This window comes from Amia ocellicauda, chromosome 3 (assembly GCF_036373705.1).
Source record: "Amia ocellicauda isolate fAmiCal2 chromosome 3, fAmiCal2.hap1, whole genome shotgun sequence".
In the NCBI taxonomy this organism is placed as follows: domain Eukaryota; kingdom Metazoa; phylum Chordata; class Actinopteri; order Amiiformes; family Amiidae; genus Amia; species Amia ocellicauda.
This window is the reverse complement of record NC_089852.1, coordinates 40,567,146-40,580,268: the sequence shown is the minus strand read 5'-3', so window position 1 is coordinate 40,580,268 and position 13,123 is coordinate 40,567,146. Positions and strand designations below refer to the sequence as shown.

Genomic DNA, 13,123 nt, shown 5'->3' with positions numbered 1-13,123 from the left:
AAGATAACTGTAATTATCCCGAGGCATGGAAAGATGAGTTGTCCCAGCTTTATAATGTAAATTCCTCTCTCAACACAGAGATGTCTTATCAACCTAAGGTACGAATATCCAGAAGTGAAATGAAGGAAAAACGTCAATATGAAGAAGGACAATTGTCCCCAGAGAAAGAAAAGTATGACATTACAAAGGTCAGTAGAGAGAAATATGTGCAAGACATACCCGTAGATAGCTTAAGTATAAGCAAAACTCATGCTGAAGATTCCCCACAAAAAATTGCCACCTTAAAATCATTCTGGGAGAAGGGAATCAGTGGCCCTAAAATATTAATGAGCACACCAAAGGTAGACTCTCCAAAGGATGAAACTTTAATCAAAACTCCTTATCAGGAAAGTGAAACTCCTTCCATATCAGACATACAGAATGAAGAGCACATGAAGTATACCCCTAAATCCATTGTTGTCAGTGAGGAAGTGTATGACTCCTCTGCATCGCTGAAACCTGATGAGAGCAAAAGCCCGAAGGCTAGAGAACAAGTTTCTGAATCGGTTTCCTTTGCTAAACACAGTACACATGTATTACAGAGCAGCCCAGTGCCACTTGAAAAACACAGCCTGAGCCAAGGGGACAGCAAGACTGGAAAGATAAGTGATCTAAACTCCTTCTGGGAGAAGGAAAGCAGTGGCCCTAAAATATTAATGAGCAAACCAAAGGTAGACTCTCCAAAGGATGAAACTTTAATCAAAACTCTTTCTCAGGAAACTGAAACTCCTTCCATGTTCAAGGTGCAGAATGAAGAGCATATGAAGTATACCCCTAAATCCATCGTTGTCAGTGAGGAAGTGTACGACTCCTCTGCCGCACTGATACCTGATAGAAGTGAAAGCCCACAGGCAGGAGAACAAGTTTCTGAATCGGTTGCCTTGGCTAAACACAGTACACATGTATTGCAGAGCAGCCCGGTGCCACTTGTAAGACACCTGAGCCAAGAGGACAGCAAGACTGGCAAGATAAGTGATCTAAACTCCTTCTGGGAGAAGGAAAGCAGTGGCCCTAAAATATTAATGAGCAAACCAAAGGTAGATTCTCCAAAGGATGAAACTTTAATCAAAACTCCTTCTCTGGAGTTTATCCACTATGACGATGCAAACAGAAACTTGTTAGAGGCTGATGATGATGCATATATAGCAAGCCCCCCTCTCACAGCTCAGTCTGAAGAAAACACTCAGGCAGCTGACACTGAAGGTAATACTTGTGGAATGTATATCCCACATTTGCAAGGTAATAAAAGGAGCAAAGATGGCATCCAAGATATAGGAAGCCCTGTCAGAAACTGGAGAAACTTATCTGAGGTGGCAGATGATAGCATTTCTGCTTATGAATCAAATATAGGTAACTTTGTTAAAAAATCAGCACTTACTGCCACCAAGGTAGAAAAAAGTATCCCTTCTTTTGAAACTGATTCCATGTCAGAGGTACAGAATGAAGAGCATATGAAGTATACTCCCAAATCTATCTTTGTCAGTGAGGAAATGTACAACTGCTCTGCAGCGCTGAAACATGATGAGAGCGAAAGCCCGAAGGCTGGAGAACAAGTTTCTGAGTCGGTTTCCTTGGCTAAACACAGTATGCATGCATGGCAGAGCAGCCCAGTACCACTTGTTAGGCAAAGCCTGAGACAAGAAGAGGACAGTAAGACTAACAAGATAAGTGATCTAAACTCCCCCTTGGAGAAGGAACACAGTGGCCCTAAAATATTAATGAGCAAACCAAAGGAAGACTCTCCAAAGGATGAAACTTCAATCAAAACTCCTTCTCAGGAAACTGAATCTGATTCCATTTTAGAGGTACAGAATGAAGAGCAAATGAAGTATAACCCTAAATCCATCATTGTCAATGAGGAAGTGTACGACTCCTCTGCAGCGATGATACCTGATGAGAGCAAAAGCCCGAAGGCTGGAGAACAAGTTTCTGAGTTGGTTTCTTTGGCTAAACACAGTACCCATGTATTACAGAGCAGCCCGGTGCCACTTGTAAGACACCTGAGCCAAGAGGACAGTAAGACTAACAAGATAAGTGATCTAAACTCCCCCTTGGAGAAGGAACACAGTGACCCTAAAATACTAATGAGCAAACCAAAGGTAGATTCTCCAAAGGATGAAACTTCAATCAAAACTCCTTCTCAGGAAACTAAATCTGATTCCTTTTCAGAGGTACAGAATGAAGAGCAAATGAAGTATACCCCCAAATCCATCATTGTCAATGAGGAAGTGTACGACTCCTCTGCAGCACTGAAATCTGAAGGAAGTGAAAACCAACAGGCAAGAGAACAAGTGTATGAGTCGGTTGCCTTGGCTAAACACAGTACACATGTATTGCAGAGCAGCCTGGTGCCACTTGTAAGACACCTGAGCCAAGAGGACAGCAAGACTGGCAAGATAAATGATCTAAAATCCTTCTGGGAGAAGGAGAAAAGTGGGCCAAAAATTATTATAGGAAAACCAAAAGATGTTACAGAGACTTGTTTCTCTGGGACTGAAGGAAAACAGCATCTAAAAGACAGCCCTTTGCAGTCCAGTAAAAGGTTTACTGCATCTGAGATAGATCTTAGGGTAGATGATGCTGATCCCAGCAATGGCATTGAGAGAAAGAGCACTTCCTCTGTGTCTAGATCAAAGCCTACTTTTACAGTTTTATCTATGAAGGAAAGAGTGCAAAATGATCCCATTGGTCCGACTAGCTTGCAGTTCAAGAACCTCCGTGACTTCTGGGGAGGGACATCCGCAGCACAGCAGAGGCCTTCTCTGGTCAAGCTGAAGTCAGGTTCCATTGAAAGCATGCCAGTTAATCTAAAAAACCCTACTAGTCCTACTTCAAAGGCTCAAGATAAAAATCTATTCCTTAACCCAAATTATTATGCCAAGGTCCTCCCAACTGAACCAGAAAGTATTCAAGGCAGGTCCTTTGGAGTAGAAGAACAGCCAATGAGAGAATCTAAGAATGAAACAGAGATGAAAGTAGAACAATCAGCACCTCAGCTGAGTGAGGGCAAGACCAACGTAGGCAAGGGTCCCCTGCCAGAAGCTTTAGCGAGAAAACCCCCTTCCCCAACTGTGTCTTTTCAAAGGCAAGGAGATTTGACTCATGGAAAAGATGTGGGAGCCGAGCAGGAGAGGTTTTTTAGTAGGGTTATGGAGCGGAGCAAAGGGTTTCCCCCTCAGGGGCAGAGTCCTCAATCTCCACCATTGAAGAGCATGGCCAGGAGTTCAATGAGTTCAGAAGTGCCTTTGCAGACCTCAGGCACCAACGTCAGTGCGGTTTGCCCTCCTCAGCCAGCCAGAAGAAAACACAAAGAAAGCCCAAATGAAAGACAATACCAAACGGTGCCTCAGCCCAGACTAGAAATGCATGAAGGAGACCTGCAAGAAAGACTGAACGAAATCCCTCCTGAGCCTTTCAATGGAACACATAACGGCAGTCCCAGCAAAGAGGAAAATGAATCAAAAGCACCTGTGATGAAGGAAGACCTAATCTTGAAGAAACATCAGAGCAATGTCCTTTCTCCTTGGGTGAAGCCGGCTGATGAAGAAATGTCTTTCCAAACCCAGGAAATTGAGGTCCCCGTGGGTATTGGAGAGAAAATGGAAACCCATAGTGTGCTACAGAGAGAGGATTTGCTAGAAGAAGATGATTCTGACCACGAGTTTGGGGAAGTAGCTAAGCCTGTCAGAGCCAGTACACCTAATATGGCAGAGGACATCCAGGGGAAGCCAAGCAGCGAGATGCAACACTCCTCGCCTCTCTGTGATAATACAGAAGACAACGAGTACGAGGATTCCTCCAGGAGCAGTGCATCTGACACCTGGTCTTTCACTTGGGCAAGTTCAGCCTGTGAGCTATGATTTAATTTTTTCTTATTTTACTACTTGTTTCAGGTGTTTGAATTTCAAGGTGGGACGATTGTAATTTGATCCAGAAATTCTGATGATTATGGTGGAAGCAGGGTTCAGCTCAAATAAAGGGAAAGGGGATTTGGAAAACTGGTTCTGACACCATATTGAAACGTATGTAGTTAATATATGATACACATACAATAAATCCAGTAATTCTGCCCTTACCATTGATGCTGTCATATTGTTTGTATAAAAGTATTAAAAATCACTGCCACTGTATTAAAAAATCTTTCCTGTCAGGAGCTACGAGTAGTAATATAATTACATGAATACATACTATTGCATATCTTGTGAAACAGCTGCACTTCTTTTTCTTATTTCAGTTTCCAGTTAATGATACAGATAACCCTGCTTCTACATGCAAAAATGTCCATTAGATAATAATCTAATGAAAGCAAAATGTAGTTGAATCCCTTTGAGATCCTTCTTAATAATTAAAAAATGAAACCATACTAGATACTGCATTGATTTTGTGGGTATCTAGCTATCTATCTACATTACTATCTATAGATAGATAGATATTGTTACATGATTCAAAGATGGGCACAAAATGTCTGACTGAAAAGGCAGTACATATCCCAGAAGCCCTGGAGGATGTGTGGCATTTAGGATCATCCGACTGGAAGAGCTCCTATTTTGTGCCCCTCCTAGCACCATGCCACTGTATATATATACACACATCTGTACACACACATCAACACAATGGAAGCAATATAGATATTTCAATATAATACCTTTCTAGAATACTACATTGCATTATTTGTTATTTAGCAGACACTCTTATCCAGGGCAACTTACATTTGTACCCATTTATACAGCTGGGCATTTTTCTGGAGCAATCTAAGTGAAGTACCTTGCTCAAGGGTACAGCAGCACTGCCCCACCTGGGATCTGAACTTACAACCTTCCGGTTATGAGTTATGAGTCCAGAGCCATAACTACTACTCCACAGTACTACAAATGTATATACAGATACTCCCCCTAATGTGCATCTAGTGTAACTACTACATTCTTAAACCATTTAACGATTCCGATTGGAAAAAAGGTTTTTGATTCAAATTATACTGAGTATCAAATAAATAATCAAATTTATATATAAACAACAAAGTTTGAAAGACCAATAGTGAAAATATTAATATTGTGTCGCTACAGTCTATAATTTATACAGTTATAATAAGTTAAATTGTATTATTATTATTATTATTATTATTATTATTATTATTATTATTATTATTATTATTATTATTTCAGTTCTACTAATGGTGTCAGACCACTTTTAACCTCAAAGGGTTTTGCTCATGGGGGGTGCTCTAATCCTAAAACCAATCAGTTATAAACCTGTGTTGGGTCGTTTGGTTTGTTTCTGTCCTTCATATTTGGGATGGGTCTCTCTCGCTCTCTCTCTATATATTTTTACTAAGAATGATCACTGAAAAATCACTCCCTGTATAAGACATTCTTTTGTCATGCTCTGTTTAGAGGATGCTATTTGACCCTGTCAGTCTATTTGAGTCAAAACTTTTGGTTGCAGAATAGAACTTTTGATAACAGAGAAGCATCATTTATATACTTTAAAATCTAATGAATGCTTTCTTCCTCTATGAATATCTTTCCAAAGCAAGATGTGCATATTTTAATGTATTAAATTACTACAAACACGAATTTCAAAATACAGTTCAGTACAGTGGCAGTAATACATAGCTGTTTTATATAGTATGGAACAGATTACAGTAACCAATTTACTAAAGAGATAATTTTGATGAAGCTTGAAGTGTTGTCCAGTATGACCTATACTTTTGGCTTCATTTCTAAAATGAGTCTAAAATGCCTAAAGTTTAAATGTCAACATGGACACCATGAATGTACAGATGGAGGGCACATGCTCAGCTTAAAGACAAGTTTGTATCATCATAGGTTACAGAACTACAATTTCAATACTGATGGAAGTACTTAAATGCCCTGTAATTAAATGCTGCCAAATATATGTATTTTCCCACAAACCACAGATCACATATATATAGGAACTGCATAAAGATACATTGAGATTTCCCTGCCCATTTCTGGCTACTTTACAGTTACATCATATTTTTTGAAATGCTTTGTGAGTTTATTTTGATTTATCTATGTGTCTTGTGGGTCAGCATAATATTGACACCGCAGTGCAAGTAAACACACAGAAAACACAATAGAAGAATGCGTTTCTGTGTTCATGTGTAGGAGCACAATATCCCATATATTCATCCACAGGTGTACAGTATATGGATCGGCCTGTGGGACTCCTGGCACACGTATGGGTAGATTACATTCTGTGTTCTTTGTACCTTTACAATGCAGATGCCATTTGAACTCAGCAGCGGCATTAATTGTACATATATATATATATATATATACACTCACCTAAAGGATTATTAGGAACACCATACTAATACTGTGTTTGACCCCCTTTTGCCTTCAGAACTGCCTTAATTCTACGTGGCATTGATTCAACAAGGTGCTGAAAGCATTCTTTAGAAATGTTGGCCCATATTGATAGGATAGCATCTTGCAGTTGATGGAGATTTGTGGGATGCACATCCAGGGCACGAAGCTCCCGTTCCACCACATCCCAAAGATGCTCTATTGGGTTGAGATCTGGTGACTGTGGGGGCCAGTTTAGTACAGTGAACTCATTGTCATGTTCAAGAAACCAATTTGAAATGATTCGACCTTTGTGACATGGTGCATTATCCTGCTGGAAGTAGCCATCAGAGGATGGGTACATGGTGGTCATAAAGGGATGGACATGGTCAGAAACAATGCTCAGGTAGGCCGTGGCATTTAAACGATGCCCAATTGGCACTAAGGGGCCTAAAGTGTGCCAAGAAAACATCCCCCACACCATTACACCACCACCACCAGCCTGCACAGTGGTAACAAGGCATGATGGATCCATGTTCTCATTCTGTTTACACCAAATTCTGACTCTACCATCTGAATGTCTCAACAGAAATCGAGACTCATCAGAACAGGCAACATTTTTCCAGTCTTCAACTGTCCAATTTTGGTGAGCTTGTGCAAATTGTAGCCTCTTTTTCCTATTTGTAGTGGAGATGATTGGTACCCGGTGGGGTCTTCTGCTGTTGTAGCCCATCCGCCTCAAGGTTGTACGTGTTGTGGCTTCACAAATGCTTTGCTGCATACCTCGGTTGTAACGAGTGGTTATTTCAGTCAAAGTTGCTCTTCTATCAGCTTGAATCAGTCGGCCCATTCTCCTCTGACCTCTAGCATCAACAAGGCATTTTCGCCCACAGGACTGCCGCATACTGGATGTTTTTCCCTTTTCACACCATTCTTTGTAAACCCTAGAAATGGTTGTGCGTGAAAATCCCAGTAACTGAGCAGATTGTGAAATACTCAGACCGGCCCGTCTGGCACCAACAACCATGCCACGCTCAAAATTGCTTAAATCACCTTTCTTTCCCATTCAGACATTCAGTTTGGAGTTCAGGAGATTGTCTTGACCAGGACCACACCCCTAAATGCATTGAAGCAACTTCCATGTGATTGGTTGGTTAGATAATTGCATTAATGAGAAATTGAACAGGTGTTCCTAATAATCCTTTAGGTGAGTGTATATATATATATATATATATATATATATATATATATATATATATATATAGCACAGACACTCAAGTCATCATCAAATGCCTTCTAAACAGAATGTAGTTGTGGATGTAAAGTCTAGGAGTGTGCATTATACAATACCTAATATTCAAAAGCCATTGATTAACACTCTTGTTACTGAGTACTTGTAACATAAATGGAGAACCTTGATTTGGTTGGCTTCCTTTTGCTTCAGTTTTGCTTTTCAAGGAGTCTGGAAATTCCAGTTTGTAGATTGATTATTTTTACATGTAATAACTTGCAGATTAACAACCACACCTGGCTTGAAGTCATATGTTTGAGGTTACATAAGCATGACAAGAGGGTTGTCTTCTTTGATTAGTTGGTTTATAGAGGGTACTGGTACTGCTAGTTTTTGGCCACGCTTATAGTCTTGGTGGTGGTGGGGGGTGAACACCAGGCAAGACTTTTGAATTAAAGTATTAGAATTATTACATTTTCCTCCTTCAAATATTTAAATGTTTTTGTTATGTACATTAAGTGTTTTTATTTCTTACCACTGGTTTACACTACAATATTAAAAACAACAACCCATTTTAACACTGTACAAGTGAGACTGATGAACAAACACCTGAAATCCTCAAAACTAAGAATAAGACATGTGAACAATAGTCTCACTCCATCCTAACTAATAAAACAATCAACCTTTTTCCTCTATCAATAATAGGTATTTACTATATAACAAAACAAGTCTGAAGGAACATTGTTTCCTTAGGTCAAATTTACATATTAGCCACAAGTTCCTTCACATGCCTTATTCCTTATTTGTGAAGTGAGATCATTTTAGGTCTTTGTGCACCATTTCCTCTTGCAGAGATCAGCGAAAGACCTGGCTGCCAAAACAACTAAGCAGTAACTCCTTTTTTAAATTGTTCAGCTGTCCCTTATCTCTGATATGTAATGGACCTTGAAGGAATATGTGTATTGGTGCATATTGTGTGTGTGTTTGCAGAGTTCATGCTTTTTCATCTGTGGCAGGTTATGATGAAGACCAAAACCTGGTTAGGAGGGTCTTGGAAAGGAGCTCCAATAGGCCTGTATCTTCTTCAAAAAGTCTGGAGGACATTTCATCGTCATTGCCAAGTGAGCATTACATCTGCTTTTCTTTTTCTCTCGCTTGCAGTGAAGCTTTACTATACTGCGATCGGTAGATGGTCCACTACATGTGCTGTTTATATATTGTCTACTTCTCATAAAAGCCAGCTACCAAATGTTTCTAATTCCTTCACATCGATTTCTCATGGGAGCGTGTGGTTGGAGTGCAGCTATAGAGAATTGGTCTGAAGAAGCAGTTTGAAATCTAACTTTTTGTTGTTGTTGTTGTTGTTGTTAATTTTCTCGATCTCTGGTTTATTTATGTGTTTTAAATTAACGTGATGTTTACCTAAAAACAACCTTAAACCTGTGCCTTGTTTCTTGTGTCCAAAAAGTTGATCCCAGAGGAGTTCTTGGGTAAGTGGAAGAATCCAGTGAACCCATCTGGATGCTGGAGGCATTTAGAAGTACCCTTTCTGCATGTGTAAACTGAGTTTGTTTCTAGTTTGTTTGGGTAATAACCTGTTACTTCTTCTCAAGGAGACGAGAGAAGCAAAACCACTTCAGGGGATGAATTAGCACTTAGTGTGGAAGACGGTAAATATTTTTTCTAAATGTGCTTTACAATTATGTATTTGTTGTTTTGACAGGCTCATTTGTCATTTGTAACTGCTCAACTACTGTGTCGTTCCAAGTTTTCATGACCTACTTTTGTGTAAAAAGATTTGACAGGGATGAAACTTACTGCATCCTTGAAATGGTATTCAGTTAATGTTGTCGACGTGTTTAATGAATTTGTAAGCAAATCCTCAAAAAAAAAAACATATTTGATGAACATTTATTAAAATTCTGTTGATAGCTAACACAATCTATTAATTTATCAGTGGGTTTTGAAATTATATGCAATCTTATTTATTTTTCCGTATTTTTCTAAATATAATTTTGTTTAATGAGAGATTTACACTTTCAAACAGACCAGCTTTCAGAGGTTCAACAAAGTGCAAATGAAATTGTTGCAAGATGTGAGTAAGAGATTAATGTTCTAGACAACCAGCACTAATAAATCCGCAGTCTGAACTAACCTGTTAATTTATGCTAATATTTATCTATTTAATAAATCTCTCCATTGACCTATCAACCACTAATGTTGTCATGTAATAAAATCATATTTAACAACTAGTGACTAGTGCACAGCAATAATCATATGATTAAAATAAATGTTGAGATTGCATGTTTTGTTTGTTTCTGCCCATCTTTGTTTATTTAGCACACTATTTGAAACCAAATTAGTTTTCAAATAAATGTATTATGTATTATGATGGGTCGAATGGCCTCCTCTCATTTGTAAACTTTCTTATGTTCTTATGTTCTTACTGTATGTCTTAGGGCTAGACCAAATCAAAACTTTGACCTACATACACATATAAGTACAAATCTTTACCCTATCATGGTTTAATTCATTACAAGACGCCACTTTATACTATTTATAAATGAAAACATACAATACAACTTCTTAATTAGCGATTTGCGGGTGGATCAAATTTTTGATCTGGTCTAGCTCTTAGGCTAGAAATAAATAAAAACTTTGACCCTCCCTCTAATAGAAAACTACAAAGCTGTACTCAGTGGCGGCTTCTTTTTTGTAAGATGCTACTTTCTTCTACTTCTTCTACTTTTTCTTCTAATGTAACCGCTATGATGTTTGTAGTTTTCTGTTATTAGCAGGTGGGTCAAAGTTTTGATTTAATCCAGCCCTTAATATATAAAACAGGCAAGGTCTACTATTTACAATGAGAGCATGTATAAAATGAGACTTCATATATTAAGACTTCTAATATATATTGTTCAAATATATAAAATATTGAAGAAAACCAAAAATGCACTTAGTTATGTTTTAGTTTTACCTCCTACTTTCAGCCTATTGGATAAAAACTCTCTAACACAGTTTAAAAAGGTCAAGGAGTGAAGTTGTAATTCTTCTCCTGAATATTTTCTTTATGGGGTGCATCCGTTACTGTAATTGTTACATTAATATTAGGCTCATCCAGTTGCTTAACATTGCCATGATGTGAGCATCGTTTGCAGTAAAAATGGCCAGGCCGTGTGTATACAAATTAAAGTGGGACTTGCTATTGTTCAGTTTCCACAGTGCCCAATACGCCAACCACCACGTTTTTAGACAACGAGAAGATGAAGCAAATGAGCAGATCTGTCCCTTTCCTGCAGCAAGAGGTAATAGTGAAAATTTGAACATGTCATAGGTGGACAAACACAATGTCAAACTTGACTATTAACTAAGATTTACATGAAGACCAGTTGGTTCTATAAGATGATGTTAAAATTGTTTTAAATGAATTTCAAATGCAGTTTGACACGTCAGATCTTCTGGAATACAATATTTTCATAAATTGTTATTTTCATGAGCATGTTTAATATTTGCTTTTTTAACAAGATCTTTGTGCTATGTTTGTTTGTCATGTATACCATGTTATGAATGGAGGAAAGTTAAGTATTTTCCATACCAGGCATGATTACCTCAGGTTTCCTCTGTACATGATCTGCATATGCTTCAAATACGTATGCAGTGTATAACCATCCTAACCCATCTTGCGTTATTAACCAAAGACAATGAAAGCTGTTTGTGCGCTGTCTTATAGAGTGATGGCACTGACTCCACCTCAGAGAACAGTTTCCACATTGGCAGAAAGAAGAAGATTGGCAGCTCTCTAACCAATCTTAGCAACTCTTCTGGCATGGCATCAATGTCCTCTGTATGTTGACCAATCAGCATCACCTTTACTCTCCTGACCTAACCAGAGCATTGCTTTTTAATTAACTAACTGCTTTGTATTACACTTGTACAGTACCAGGTCGTAAACATGAACTGAATGTTCCTCTCCATGTCTCTTTGCCGTAGTGTCAGCAGGGTGTTTTTTGTTGTTGTTTGTTTATCTGTACTAAGTTTAACTTAATCATTAACATTGGCCTATAACAGTATTACAAAAATGTAATTAATGTGTATGATTAATTTGCATTAACTGAAAAGTACTACTTCTAAAGCAACTAAAATAAAGGAATATTAGCATTCTTCTAATGGAAGATGATTTCACAGGATTGTTTAATTAAATTTGATAAGAAGAAGTAAGATATTTTACCGTTCACTAAAATGTTTTAGTGAACAGAATTTTAATGAATTCCTCCAGGCACCATTTCTAAAAAAAATACAAAAAGAGAAAAATATATTTGTCTTTTATCCTTACTCATGAAAAGGTCAGTGGCAGTGTAATGAGCATCTACAGTGGAGATTTCGGGAATGTGGAAGTCAAAGGGAATATTCAGTTTGCCATGGACTATGTGGAGCAGTTGAATGAGTTTCATATCTTCGTGGTCCAGTGCAAGGACTTGGCAGCTGCTGATCCCAAAAAGAACCGCTCAGACCCGTAAGTAGCAGTCTGGGACTCTGACTGCCTGCATCCCAGCACCACTGGGACAGCCCTTGAGGGACTGTGGTGTTCTGAACAAAATGAAACACTGTAATTGTTCATCATTATCTTGGAGTTTAACTTAACAAAATGATGATGATGTCTGATGTCTTCCATCTATCATCCGTGAGACAACAGTCATTGTTTTAATGACAGATGCAGGCCGTGCAAACAGCTACATTGTGAACACCACTGGAATGTCTAACGTGACATATTTGATTGAGAAGAAAATGTGTTTTCAATTTTAGATACGTTAAGAGTTACCTGTTACCCGACAAAGGAAAGATGGGTAAAAGGAAGACCTCAGTGAAAAAGAAGACTCTAAATCCGACCTACAACGAGATCCTTCGGGTAAGAGACTAATGTATGAGGTCACACAAAAACCTCAGTGTACAAGTGTGAGACAGTCTTAATGGTATCCTAGTTTTCTGAATGTCTGTATCTAAGCAGACCTGTAGGACCTGCCGATATGTAGGAAGTGCATATGATCAACATAAGAAAGAGATTTACATCAACGTAAAGACAATCATATCAAAGTCTCTATGATACTTTACCCCCATATAGTATAGAATCGCCATGGAGACTCTCAAGACTCAGACTCTGAATCTGTCTGTATGGCACAACGACACTTTTGGCCGCAATAGCTTTCTGGGTGAAGTGGATGTGGACTTATCCAAATGGGACTGGAACAACACACAAATGAACTTCTTCCCTCTGAAACCACGGGTGAGATTCTGAGTTTTCTTTCATTACATTCAGTTAAACATTATCTGGTTTTGAGGTTTGAACACCAAGTGCCACTAATACTCTATAGCTTCACAGTTGGGATTGTGGAACAGATTCTGCAGTCCTGCCATAGGTGTTTAAAGATAAAGTGGGTTTTTGTTTTATTCTCTTTCCTTTTGCTGAAGTACTATAGTTTTTCTTAACCTATGTTATTTGAAGCCTCATTTGACCAGAATACAGTAAGCTGATTTCTTTGTTTCTCTT

The 13,123-nt window shown here is 38.5% G+C and overlaps 1 protein-coding gene across 13 annotated transcripts in view; it reads left to right on the top strand.

The window, feature by feature from the left end:
* sytl2a (synaptotagmin-like 2a) overlaps positions 1-13,123 on the top strand; it is a 40,645-nt gene that overhangs the window by 24,900 nt on the left and 2,622 nt on the right. For 5 of the 13 annotated variants that reach the window (XM_066699426.1, XM_066699423.1, XM_066699417.1 and 2 more), the window contains 9 exons: positions 79-3,888; positions 8,595-8,699; positions 9,192-9,248; positions 9,626-9,673; positions 10,792-10,883; positions 11,309-11,422; positions 11,922-12,091; positions 12,382-12,484; positions 12,698-12,859. In XM_066699426.1, the coding sequence (XP_066555523.1) occupies positions 79-3,888; positions 8,595-8,699; positions 9,192-9,248; positions 9,626-9,673; positions 10,792-10,883; positions 11,309-11,422; positions 11,922-12,091; positions 12,382-12,484; positions 12,698-12,859 (4,661 nt within the window). The remainder of the gene's footprint in view (positions 1-78; positions 3,889-8,594; positions 8,700-9,191; positions 9,249-9,625; positions 9,674-10,791; positions 10,884-11,308; positions 11,423-11,921; positions 12,092-12,381; positions 12,485-12,697; positions 12,860-13,123) is intronic. The other 8 variants (XM_066699429.1, XM_066699428.1, XM_066699430.1 and 5 more) reach the window with 7 other exon arrangements.